A 14,435-nucleotide genomic window follows, 5' to 3' on the forward strand; every position below is an offset into this window, starting at 1 on the left:
TAGGAAAAGCTAGAGCATAGTTGCCAACTCCGAAGGATATCCTGCGTGTACAGCACTTTCGAAGTACCACGTAGGAAACGCCATTACAGCAAGATGTCGGACTTTGGCACAAGCTGCAACCGTTTGTTCGTTGGTCATTTTCAATGGCTTTAACTTGTTTCACATCCTACCACGAAATTAGCATCATATATATATATATATATATATATATATATATATATATGCATGTATCGTTAAAGAATTTCGATTTCTTTTTGAAACAATTTCAATCATTTTTGTTGTTTTTAGATTGTTAATCATTACATTACATAAGATAACGTACGGTTATGCAAATGCATACATTTAGAGGAAACAAGTGAAATAATGAAATCCGAACAGAAATTTGATTTTTTGATTAGAGGATTCTAAAAATATAATTTTTCTTTTGAATAATTCATAGATATGCTTTCCATATTTATGTTTAACTACATATGCGAGAATATATTGGATATTTGCCCTGAATATGCATAATAATGTATATTAGGGCTCATTTAAACACCTTATCAGCCACAATACAGAAATTGAAAACCGTAGGTCTAACATTAAATGATTCAATTAGGATATATTATATCATGAATTCCATAACTCATTTAACAATTAATATTCCTGGTGATTGTGGGGAAAATCGATCGTTTATTATTAACGATATTTATAATAAATAAATCGTTACCGATAACATTATCGGTTGCAATGAATAATATTAATTTATTTATGAATAATGTAAACCAAAATAAATTTGAATGAAGATTGGAAAGTTCTGTTCGGAATTTTTTTCTTTTCTTTTCTTTCTTTCTTTCTTTTTTAAATTAAACAGGAAAAAGGAATAACAAATTTGCTGTTCATTAATATTTACTTACTTAATAATGTTATTTCCATTAATATCAACAATTTTCTATCTTAATTTATGTTTTCTCTCGTATAAAATGATTCGTCCTTGTTAAAGTAATTGCATACTCATTGAACAACATTCTTATTTTAACACATGCAACATTATAACGAACGATATCATTTTATTTATGAATAATATAAAAAAGAAAGAAAACATTTAAATTTCAACGAAGTACGAAAAGTTCTCGTAAAGGATATTTTTATTAAGCAAAAGGAAAAAAATATGTGAATTTATATAAAATGCACGTAATTTGTATAAAAAGCAGAAAAGCAGGAACAAAAAAAGTTCGGTCATGTATTTTTAAAAGAAAAAGAAGATAATTAATTCGTATATCGTCCATTAATATTAACAATGTAATTTCCATTTATATTAATAATTTATAAAAATAAAAATAAGACTCCAATAAAAAATGGCCTAACATGATTGATAAATCTGATGGATAAAATGTATAAGATAAAATAAATGATGCATATACCTACATAGAAAATAAATAAAAAATGAAAGGTCATGTCGATTGTGAAAGAAAAAAAAAAAAAAAGGAAAAGATATCTTTTTATAGACCATTAATTTGTGGTAATGGATCGATCGATAACGTATAAAAATAGGAAGGAAATGAAGAAAGGAAAAAAAGGACATGATAATTTGCTAATCGCGAATAAATTGATTCGACCTTGCAGACTGTGACGAAACATTTAATAGTTAATATTTTTAACTCTTAACAGACGACGTTTTGTCGGTACGCCATTAAAGTTATTTTTTCATCGTTGGACGAACGAACGAATGAACAAACCGATCGAAACGAAACGAAAGGAAAACACTCAAACGTTCCGTCGTTAATTGAAATTCATTTTCTTTTTTTTTTTCTCCCTTTTCTTTCCTTTTTTCCATATTTTTTTTCTTATTACTCTGTTTATTGTATTTTATTTTGTTGGATTTTCCTTTTCTTTCTTTTTCCTTCTATTTTTTTTTTTACTTTATTTCTCTTTTTCTCCTTTTTTTCTTTTCTTTTTTTTTTTTTTAACAACGACAACGCGATAAGTCGTTCCTTCGTTCGTTCGTTCGTTCGTTGCAGTACGGCTTGGGTCACCACTCGAGGCAAACGCTACTCGACGAAATCGCGGAACTCTGCGGTTAGGCAATTAATTATTAAATTTATTTGCTAATTAGGTAATTACCAAGCGCACTCGAGTATACCGCCCGAAGTTCGAGAACACCTTCTCTCTTCCTTCCAACTCACCCCCAACACCCCTGTCCTTCCCTCATCTTACTCCCCTTTACACATATATACACACACATATGGTAGGGCCAACGGTCTTTGAATTAAACCATGCGACCAAATATTTTCATCCGACTTGATTCATTTAACAATAACTAGGACATATTCAACATGGTCTTCTAAACGTAAATGTTAACTCTTTTTAATTCTTTAAGTCCTATTTTTAATTTTTATTTCTTTTTTTCTTTTTCCAGTGTAACAACCATCGAGCATTGCCATAGATGCGTCCAAATATATCTTCACCTAATCTCAAAGTACTTAGGCTCTTTCTACTTGGTTTTCAAAGTGTAAGTAATTAATTTGTTGTTAGAATTTTTCTCTCTCTCTCTCTCTCTTTTTTTTTTCTTTTTCTTTCGCGATGCTTTGTTATGGCTATCTACGTATATACATACATACATATATACATACATACGCTTTTTATCTTGTTCGTTTTGATATTGTTTTTATTATTATTTGATAGGATCTTAATTTCTTTTTTATAATTCTTTGTGACAACTGTCTGATCATTGATCGAGTTTTAAATAGTTTTTATAATGAAAGAACGAAATAGCATGAAGTTCCAACGCGATTATATTTCAATCGTTTCAATAAGTAAATGCGATTAGAACGAGAGAATGAATTCATTGAAGTTCTTATTTCCTTCGTCTCGTTCCTTGATTTCTGATTTGATTAATGTTCTTCGAAATGAAAGCAACGTTTCTTTTTTTATCGTCTTTATGCTTCCCGTTAAGTAATTAATATTATAATAATATATATATTTGTTATCAATATTCAAACGAGTTTTTATAATTATCTCCGAATTGTTTTAATCGATAAAATAATTAGAACGAATTCACGAATGAATGAAAATCTTGTCGTTATATTCGTCTCGTTGTATTATTTTTTACTTTTTTTTTTATTTTTTATATCGTCTGTTACATAAATTTTACAATTGGATACTAATATTCACAGATATGTTTTGATTAATTATTTTGAATCGTTTCAATTAATAAACGCGATTAATACAGTAAATTCATCGAAGCTTTTGTTATTTTATTCCTTCTGTTTATAATTAAATATTTATACAAGTTCACTGTTTATATATCATGTTGTAACGTCCATTTAAAATTACTACAGATATTAATATACAATATTAATAATTATTTCGAATAATTTTAATCGATAAATACGATTAGAACGAACGAATAAATTCATTAAAGAATTATTTCATTCGACTCGTTAATTTTGGAAGTTTCTTTTTATGTTTCTTTTTTTTCTTTCTTTTTGATCTTAGTTGATTTCGAAGACGAATGAAAAAGAAGAAGAAGAAAAAGAAGAACAAGAAGAACAAGAAGAACGAGAAGAAGAAGAAGAAGAAGGAGACGTGAATGTCTTGACGAAATAAAAGCAACGTTTCTTCGTTAGCGTTTTTACGCGTCGCGTTAAGTAATTAACGTGTTCCTTTTTGATGAGCAACTGCTTACATTTTACCAGTCGCTGTTTAAACAAGAACTTCGTTTCTCTGCAGAAAATAAAAGAAAGAAAAGAAGAAATGTAAAAGATAAAGAAAGAAAAAAAAAAGAAAGCAAGAAGAAGAAGAAGAAGAAGATGAAAATGAAGAAGAAGAAGAACAAGAATAAGAAAAATTAGTTTTATTCTCTCTTTCTATTTCTCTCTTTTCTCTCTCTCTCTCTCTCTCTCTCTCTCTCTCTCTCTCTCTCTCTCTCTCTCTCTCTCTCTCTCTCTCTCTCTCTCTCTCTCTCTCTCTCTCTCTCGACGACTACTAATTAAAGAGAAAGCAAAGTATCATAGTTGTCGGCCGTCGAGATATCGAGCAGTTCGCGAGATCGAGATCGAGCCGTTTCTCGTAAATCGGATTAACGGATCGACTGGATTATCGAAAGTATCGAACAATCGGAAGCTCGTTCTAGCGTGGCCATTCCAATCCAACTCACGGAATTCGATTGAAATTACGGAACGCGAAGCCAACGTGGAACGTTCCACCTCGGACGTTCTTTGATCGCATTTCCCAAACGATTTCAGCGTGACGAAAGGATCTCGATTGCTTTAACACATTGACTGCTGATTCAGACCTCATTGCCACGTGCACGTATACGCGCATACACACATTCCATTTTCTTCGTTTTATTTCGAATTAATATCACGATGATTTGTGGTAGATAACATTCATTTTGATCAACGTTTTGATAACGTACCAGCGTGTCTATGATAATTTAAACACTCATTTGAAATTTTATCTCTATATCAATTAGAAGTACTTTTTATTCTTTTTCTCGGTTTTTTCTTTCTTTTCTTTTTATTTTCTTCTTCCTTCTTTCCTTTTTTGTCAATTAAAAACTTTATAACATTTTGCGTAAAATTGAAGCTTCGTTTGAGAGAATTGCATTATCGGTTTTAACGGAAAAAAGAAAAAAAAAATAAGAAATACTAATTTATCTTATAAGGAATATATATTTACCTAAAGGAATATAACTATGGGCATAAATATTACAGGCATATTTGCGATTTAAATATTCATGATAGCACGTAACTTTACATAACCTATTTCAAACATAGTAGATACATATAAGACAAATATAAATGTTTATATGATAACATATCTTAACATAACGTATCTTAAACATACACACATATATACATATATAAGATATGTTATCACGAACGTTTGAATTATAGAGTGTTGATTTAAAATATTGAACGAAAATTAAGCGCTATTTAGAATATATATTTAGAATCAATATTAAATGATAAATTTAGAATTAATAAATGAATGACGTAGGTCTCTTGCTATAATATTTGATTTATAATTGATCTCTCTCTTTCTCTCTCTTTTTTTCTTTATCCTTTTCTTTTTTTTTTGTTTAACAGAACGTTAGCTTTAAGGATTAAGTATGATACCGCATTACGTATGTACCAAGTAGTAAAACTTTTTCTACAGACTCGAACGTTCATTACGTTCGTTAGAACGTCTCGAAAACGAGTTTGTAGGAAGTCACGTAGGTCCTTTATCCTTGTTGAATAATGAAATCTGCGAGAAAATGGAGAAAATCGTATGACTTCTTTGGGACCACGAGCTATGGTTTCTTTTGGGACCATCTAACGAGATGGACAGAAGAATGAGAAAGAAAGAAAGAAAAAGAGAGAGAGAGAGAGAGAGAGAGAAAGGGGAGCTTTGGCGACCCAAAGCTGTACTCTTAGAATTTTCTGGCGGTTTGATCAAAGAGCGCATCGAACGAACGAGAGAAATAAAAAAAGATTAAAAAAAGAAAAGAAAAAGAAAAGCTTTTCTACCTATATTCTATTCCTGTGACAATAAATGTGCCATAATTATATAAGCGTGATCCTTTGAATTCGTATTAGAATAATCGTTGAATTTCCTTGAGAATTAAATATCATTTGTTTCAATGAATTTCTTTTAAATTCTTCTATCATTTTTTTTTCTTACTTTTCTTTAATTTGTATTTTCTTTTTTTTCTGATTATTTTTTTGAAAGAAGAACACACATAAGTATTTATGTATATTCTTATCAAATGAAATATAATATATATGTCAGCAATATTGATATATTTTCTACTATCTATCGTTGAAGGCGTGCTTACATGTACTTAATTATGTGCTAGCGCATGTAGGACGTATATAGAGATAGACAGATAAATAGAGAGAGAGAGAGAGAGAGAGAGAGAAAGACACATATACATACATGTATATACATATATATATATATGTATGTATGTATATATAGATACTTCTATATGTGAGAATCTACTCTGCTCTTTCGTAAACACGTTGTTCCCATTTAGCAAAGCAGCGGTGCTCAATTAAAATCAATTATGGTCTTAGAAAATAGAGGAGGGTAATTGATCACGTTTCTATGTAAATAGAATTTGTCTTTATATTTATCTATTTCTCTCGTACGTGCGTTTTATTTTCATTCTTTTCCTTTCTTTTTCCTTTTGTTTCTTTTTTTTTTGATAACAAATAAAAAGACAAAAAATAGAAAAATAGAGATAGATAGATAGAGACAGAGACAGAAAAAGACAGAGAGAGAAAGAGAGAGAGAGAGAGAGAGAGAGAGAGAGAGAGAGAGAGAGTGAGTGAGTGAGAGAAAGAGAGAAGAAAAGAAAAAAAGAAACAACAAACGAACGAAACTGTTCGTAACTTCCGATGAAGTTCCTGGATTTTCCATCGTTCGACCTCTCCATCTATCTATCTATCTATCTATCTATCTATCTATCTATCTATCTATCTATCTCTTTCACTCTTTTTTAACGGCAGTGGTATATTCGTTTCACTCGAAAAACTGCATCGCTCGTTACGTTTACCGATATATGTATGTATCTATGTATGCATGCATTTATCTATGTATCTATGCATGTATCTATTCGTGTATGTATGCATGTCTATATCTACGCGCGTGTGTGTGTGTGTGCAACGCTGATCGTTTGCTCGCGGCCTACAGTCGCATCCCAGTCAGTTCCCTTTCGGGACAACTGATGCATTTCCAATACCGCTTGCATAACAGTGCTTCTCAATACTAACGTTTCGATCGTTTCGAAGTTTCCCAAAAGATTCTCTCGAATTAGAATAACCATCATCGTTCAAACACACGCGTTTTTATTTATTTATTTGTTTATTTATTTATTTATTTTTTATTTTCGTGAAGTAGGAAATCATTTAAGAAGACGTTTGAAAAGCTGATAAGACGAACGAAGAAGAATGTACTGGAGGTATTTAGATATGTTTAATTGATATTTATTGGTATTAGATATGTTTAATTAAAAGAAAAAATATGAAATGATGAGTTCTATCAAACGAAACAATGATTAAATATAATTAATACGAGTTTATAAGAGGGAAATGATTTGTCATTATCGATGTGTGTTATTATTATTGTTATAATAGAATTTTGTCGAGAATTGAATCGAAGATAATTGAGATACGTACGTTGTTAAATAAAAAAGAGAATGTGAAATTTGTTTAATATTAGGTTTACGGGGATTGATTGGTATATTAATTATTATTGAAATATTAAAATGTGTGCTATCTTTTCTTGTGCTTTTTTTTTTTTGTTATAAAATTAATTCGTATATTCGATAATTAATTTATATAAAGTCGATATAAATTATTAAAAAAATATATATATGTTATAAAATAATCACACACACGCACATATATACCTATTTATATATATACAGAGTATCTCTTAATGAAAGCTGTCCATTATCATTATTATTAAATCTAGTGATTCTTTTTTCAAAAAAGATCGAGACAGGTTAATTTTATTTTCAAGGAGGACAACTCCTTATTATAAATTCACCCTCTAAGTGGGGTGACAACCCTCTTAAAAATCTTAAACGGCAACGGGAATCAAGTGGCATATCGTTTGAAAGGTCTTTTAATTATTTTTTCTATGATGCTATATATATATTTATATCTTTTTTGTTTCTTTTTTAAAATTCCAAGTCAATAGTTTTTAACAAAAATTTCAATGTTTCAGATTGATAGCAACTTTTATTTTATTAAATGTTCAAAATGTGTATCGTCGATCTCCATGCATTAATAAAGACCTTTGCTCGTTGTTACGTCGAATATTTTGCGTTGAGTTCACGTACGTTCCAGTTTATTTCAACGAATGGAATTTTCCGAAAATTTTCAAAATGTTCGTGTATGTAAAATACTTGATCTTACGTAATTTATTTCGATTACCTTGTAACTACCGAGATTTTCAACGACGCAAGGTAGACTGACATCCCTTCCAAGTGCTACGGTGACATTTGGTATTGGTTCGGCAAACATCGGTGGCTCTGAAAGCGCTGTACAAAGAAAAAAGAAAGAGAATTGGTTAATCGAACGTTCTTAGGTATCGTATTTCAAGATATGTATGTTACGAATAAAAAAGGTAATTTCAATTTTTACTATCTGCAATATTTCTACGAGTTTTCTTCGAACTCGTTTAAATGTCAATATTATTTTCATTACTTCGTTCAAATAATATCCTCGTATATATCGTTTTCAATATTTTTAAACGATAATGTTTTGAAATCTTTAAAAGTCGATAAAATTGTATGGTTTCTTAAATAACATTGAATATTATTATTTTGAATTGCTATAAGCAATGCACAAATTGTTTTCTTTCGAATATAATTCGCATACGTACGTTCATATTATATATACACGCGTAGAATGATTTTAAATCATTAAGAGTAATTCAGAATTTAATTTGTGTTTTGTTTTAAATATGATATTACAAAGAATGACTTTAAATTACAGGTGGAACAAGAATTGTTTTTATCTGATATAAATTATTTTCTTTTAAATACAGATTTAGATATTAGATTTTGTTAATACAATATAAAAGGTACAACGATTTCAAATTACAACTATCGTAGTAGGCAAGAATATTTTTTATTTCTCTTTTCTTTACTATAACATTAAATAATGTACTATATAAATTATTAAAATAGCAAGCAAGAACAAAAAGTATATTAAGAAGTTGATAACATTAAATCGTTGAAAGGGAAAACGATGAAAGAAAAAGAACCACCATCTTTCAGAAACTTCAATCGTTCTTCGATAAAATGCGATAAAATCAATGAACGAGGAAAAAATTCACTCAAATGTCATTGCGCATCCTTTTTCTCGTGAAATAAAAGAAGAAATTGAAAACGGAGGAAAAAAAGATACTAAAAAAAAAAAAAAAAGAAACGGAACTAAAAAAGAAGGTTGAAAATAAAAAACGAAAGAAAAAGCTCGTTTAAATTCAAACTGGGGGAATTTCCAGTTGCGTTACTTGAAATTTATAGACGCGGTGATAATTGAAGCGAATCGATGTGAAATCGTCTCTAGCAGTTGGTAGAGCAGTAGTCGTGATGTAGAGGAAAGGAGAAAGGAGGGGAGGGTAAGGGTGACAGTAGAATAAGGTGGGTGAAGGAGAATAGGAATAGGGAAAGTCTGACAGTAGGGTGGAGGGAGGGAGGGAGTCAGAGGAGGCCATAATCGAAAAGACGACATCGTCCTTTGCACAAAAGGATCGAGATGGGCTTTCGAGCACGCTAGAACGGAAGATGGAAGCATCCCGTAAGGCGGAACAATTGCTTCGAGCTACCTTAAAGGCTAATCAAAGGGGTCGAGGGTGAGGTTGCGCGCGGGCGCACGAGCGCATCCCCTTGATCGAGTTCGATACAGGGAACGAACGTTTAGATTAACGTTGACGTTAACTCTTTTACGAGTTTTCGACTTTTCTTACGTGTTTGTTCGTTCTTATTTTAAACAAAGAGAGAGAGAGAGAGAGAGAGAGAGAGAGAGAGAGAGAGAGAGAGAGAGAGAGAGAGAGAGAGAGAGAGAGAGAGAGAGAGAGAGAGAGAAGAAAATGCAACTGATAGAATGAATAAAACGAATAAGTTCGAGTTTTAATTAATATTACGTAGATGCGTTTTAAGTTTCCCTTTTTTCTCTCTTTTTCTTTTTCTTTTTTTCTTCTTTTTCTATTTTTTTTTTTTTGACGAATTATTTCCCCACGATCGTTCGTACATTTTGAAGATAAGTATGAATTATAATACGTATTTCACGATTATTATCGTAGACTTTAGGGAGAAATTATTTTTCAATTATTTGAATTACTCAAGTGGGTAATTATTTTATCTATAAATTATTTTTTATCAACAGATTATATCCCCGCGATGTATTCATTTCATCTGGGAATTATTTTTATCGGGAAAAATTCTTTCCCGAACGTTTTTAATTAAAAGTGAATATCGATTAATATGATTTGTAAGCCGTACGAAACTTGTTTGTATAAATATTTACAGAGAACAATTTTAGATTTTGAAATCGATATGGGATCAATTATTTTGAAAATTAATGGAAAATCATGGAAATGTATTATAGTAGGTGCCGATCCTTTTTTCTTTTTTTTTCTTTTTTATTTCTTTTATTTTAATCACTATGTATATATTTGTAAAGACAAGTATTGTCTATTGAGGGTATCGACAAGTTCGTTTATTGTAAGTACCGTATCGATTGGAGATGATTGAGCTGTTTGAACAGACTCATTTCGACATTCCAAACATACTAAAGGTTCACTCGCCTACTCTCTCTCTCTATATATATATATATATCTCACACGAGACTAGAAATGATCATCTTCCCTATTGTCTTAACCGGCTCCTTTTGCCGGCCAACAGAGTATCCTTTGGATGTCTGAGCTCGGACCGATCATTTGCATTGTGCAATTTGGACCAAACCCTTCCGTTGCTTTGTTGCTTTCATTATCGAAATTTCAAGCCAGACTTTATCGAAATTTCAAGCCAGACTTTATCGATCGATCCTAAAGCTTAATACACAAGCCTACCTGAAATAGTACATATGTACGTACACGATTCATACATTTTCTCTTTCGTACATGATACGTTTCACTTATTAAAAAAAAAAAAAACAGAAAAACGAAAAATAATTTATCAAGATCATCATTTATAATTATTTAAATCCTTGATATCACCAACGTTTATTGCGAAACAGAAACAGTTTTGATTTTATACGTATTATATTTTATTATATTCATTGCAAACAACAAACATTAGACTTTAGATATTTTATATATCGAAAATATTTCAAACGAATGACGTTTTTGACTTATTAATAAAAATTCATTTGTCGAGATTGTTATTTGTAATCACAAAGGATCTCCGTTAAAATATTTGTTGATAGATATTATATTAACTATGCATGATTTAATAGATATCAAGTTGAAGATATGAATTACTATTATAATTATTTTTACGATAATGAAATTAAATCAAACTTAACATATTACATTGTATACGAATATGTACATATATATAGATATTTACATAACTCGAAAGTTACACAGATGGTTGAAGAATAAACTTTTGTAAAATAAAAAATGAATATATATATATAAAAAAAAAAAAGAAAAAATACAAAAGAATGTTAGCCATCGCAGTAGTCTCTCATTTTATCGAATCCTCTTCGTATAAATCAACGTCAACAGAGAGAAAGATCGAAAGAGAAAGAGAGAGGATGCGATACTCCTCCATTATTTTCTTTATTTCTTTCTTCACAGTGTTTTACGAGAGAAGAACTCTCGTTCGATCGTGGTTGTAAAGTTTCTCGGCTTTTACGAGGAAATGATATAAGGATCAAATTTATATGGCGCTAAGTCTTTCCTCTTGTCGTTTTTTTTTTCTTCCATATTTTTCCCTTATCCATCTCTTTTTCTTTCTTCCTTTCTTTCTTTCTCTCTTTCTTTCTCTTCCTATTTTTCTTTTTCTCTCTCCCCTTTTAAATCACTTAATCGAAAGTCTCTCGTTATTCTCTCTCGCGTGCTATATCGCATAAACTTCGATCTGGGAAATACTCGAGACGATAAAATTCGCAGATTCTCAACGATAAAATTCTAAACGGGTGCTCGTTATCCATCCATCCAAACTTTCGACAAAGATAAATCTTCTCGTAGCATAGCGTAGAAGGCGATAGTCGAAAAGGATTTATCGAATTTTCACGAGAACGGAAAAAGGGATTGCGAGTTCTTGTTTCTTTACTCGTTGCTTGTCTTTCTTGGCTTTGGTAAAAAAAAAAGAAAGAAAGAAAGAAAGAAAGGAGAAAAAAACAAAGAAGAAGAAGAAAAAGTCAATTTCGTGCTATTCAATTTCCTCTATTTCTGTTTTCCTTTACTTTTCGAACTAAAGGAAAGTTTAGAGAGAACCACTGCACTTGTTACAGAATATATAAAATGTTAAAATGTTTTATCACTTTGTTATATGTTTTGCATTTTTTTTAATTACGAATATGATTGTATGATTGAATGAATGACATTAAGAAATTTCGTATCAATGAATCATACATTGAAGTGATTTTTAATTTCGTAAAAAATATTTGCATTACTTCCCGCATTAATATTTATTTTATAGTAGTAATAATATATATATATATATATCTAGTTTAATAATTTCTATTAAGAAAGTTTACAAAAGAGAAAAAAAGAGAAAAGGAAAGAAAAAAATCGATCCTTCTCGTCTTTTTTTATTATCGTCTTGAAGTATATTACCGTACATTGTATATTTTGTATATAACTTTACATTTAACGATCGTCCTTGATTATCGTATAATTAACTCGCAAGAGAATTTTGGTTTAAAGCGAGAAGTCCATGGCTAATCGCGACGACTTTTGACGCCATTATTCCCTACGACGAGAATTAACGACGAAACTTTCGGCCTTTCGCCGAGACTGAAATTACGACGAGTTCGCGGCTAGGAAATGTCGCCGTGCTTATCGTTGAAAACAGAGTTTCGATAATAAGATGGAAGTCTTTCAGATTAAAAAAAAAGTATGTATACATATATAAAAGTAAAAAACTTTTAACATCTATTTGAAATATTGTAAATAACAATTTATTTTATGATCACAAATTTCTAATTTCAAATTTTCTTTAAATGGAAAAATTTAGAAAAAAAAATATAGAAATGTTTGCTTGTTATTTATATGTTATTACATAATAAATGGTAATTAAAATTTGTTATCAATGAATATTAGATCTGATGCAGAAGAAAATTTGTACCTTGTTTATTTCTTTTTATTTATTTGTTTATTTATTTATTTATTTATTTTTTTTTTTTGATAACTTTATACAAACATATATATGTGCAAATATGTATGTGTGTATCTTGTAAATGTCTTTTTTTCCTTCTTATGTATTATGAAGCTCGACGTTAGTCGAGCGCGATGGGATCCTTTCTTACCATTTAACTGAGATGGGAAAGGGACTTGTGATAAAAAAAGAGAAGATACGGTTGGGAGGGCTCGAGTTACGTTATGGTGTCAAAGACGGAAGTCGGATATTCTGGAAATGACGTAGATTTTATCCGGTAGACAAAAATTTATTTTATTGTATAGATCTCCCTTCTTAACCCATATAATCCCACACAAATCCTTCATTTTTTCTCTTTCTCTTTCTATCTCAATTTTGGAAAATTTTGCAATATAGATATTAGCAAAATAACATTAGTTTAAAACAATGAATATGTCCTTTTAATCTTTTTTTTTTCTTTGCAGGTTTATCAACGTAGTTTAAAAAAGAATATAAGACAACTCGTCTTCAAAAGAAAAAAAAGTAAAAAAATAAAAAGAGAAAAATTAGCAAAGTAGTTACTCGTACTTTCAATGGGTAGTAATCATGTTGGTTAAATAATAGTTATTCATGGTCAATGTCCAGGTATTAGAAAAATTAGAATGATTAATATTTATAACAGGGTTTCTTGTTCGAACGTTCGTTGTTAATTCAATGAAAATTGTTTCGTATAATTTAATTAATGTAAAGCACGCATGATATTTCGTTATATGAGGGTGTTATCTGATTCAGGGGATTTAATTGGGACGATGCTAATACGTATCGAGATTATTACATACGTATACGTCGAGCAAAATTACAAAATACGATCTTATTTGTCAAAACCAAATTCGTTAATTAGAAGTGAAATTTCCAAGATTATTCAAGAATAATAAATGAAAAATTGTTTCGTGAGTAATGTTTGAAAGTTCAAGGGAGCCGAATCTCTAACTATTAAAAATCTAATCATAGATAACGAATTAGTTAGGATTAAATTTAAGAAAAACGAGACACAATCACGTATCTTCGATGTATGATGAATCAGAGATTTTCTATCGCAAATAACCCCGTAGAAATTTATATTTTCTTATATCAAATTATGTTTTAATAAGGATAGACAAGTAAGTTATCGATTTATGGGATTTAAAGCCGTAGGGAAACCGATATCATCGTCGGAACGAATAAGACTAAAACCACCATGAACGGAGAGAACTAAAGGCATACTTTGGAATGTCTTGGATCTATTGCCACGGGGGACAGACTATCCATGTTCCTTTAACTATGTTACGAAAATAAATGAACAATCGATAGGAAGGAAACGTGATCCTTGATAATCGATTACGTTATCTACGATAACACAATCTAGAAATAAATGATGAGGATCGGTACGTGACCCATAGAACCGATCTTTATACTGTTTCTTTCTATGAGAAGAAAATGAGACAATGAAACATTTTTTATGGGGTTTATCTATATCGTGAACGATATTATCTATGATTATTGATTAAAAATTTTTGTAAAGATTATATGTGATTAGAAATTTTTATTATTACGAATGTTACGTTAAAGAAAAAGAAAAGAAACAAGAAAAAAAATAAATATAGAT

The 14,435-nt window shown here is 30.1% G+C and overlaps 2 protein-coding genes across 9 annotated transcripts in view; one reads left to right on the forward strand and one right to left on the reverse strand.

Annotated features, from left to right (window-relative positions):
- The window catches only part of LOC127067684 (alpha-(1,3)-fucosyltransferase C), a 105,650-nt gene that overhangs the window by 85,105 nt on the left and 6,110 nt on the right, over nucleotides 1–14,435 (forward strand). Inside the window, exon 3 of the mRNA XM_051002928.1 lies at nucleotides 2,399–2,491. The gene's annotated coding sequence lies outside the window, so the exon portion shown is untranslated. The remainder of the gene's footprint in view (nucleotides 1–2,398; nucleotides 2,492–14,435) is intronic.
- Nucleotides 1–14,435, reverse strand: part of LOC127067682 (lachesin) — a 243,913-nt gene that overhangs the window by 64,646 nt on the left and 164,832 nt on the right. For all 8 annotated transcript variants that reach the window (XM_051002914.1, XM_051002917.1, XM_051002913.1 and 5 more), the window contains one exon: nucleotides 7,911–8,017. In XM_051002914.1, the coding sequence (XP_050858871.1) occupies nucleotides 7,911–8,017 (107 nt within the window). The remainder of the gene's footprint in view (nucleotides 1–7,910; nucleotides 8,018–14,435) is intronic.

This window comes from Vespula vulgaris, chromosome 11 (assembly GCF_905475345.1).
Source record: "Vespula vulgaris chromosome 11, iyVesVulg1.1, whole genome shotgun sequence".
Classification (NCBI taxonomy): Eukaryota; Metazoa; Arthropoda; class Insecta; order Hymenoptera; family Vespidae; genus Vespula; species Vespula vulgaris.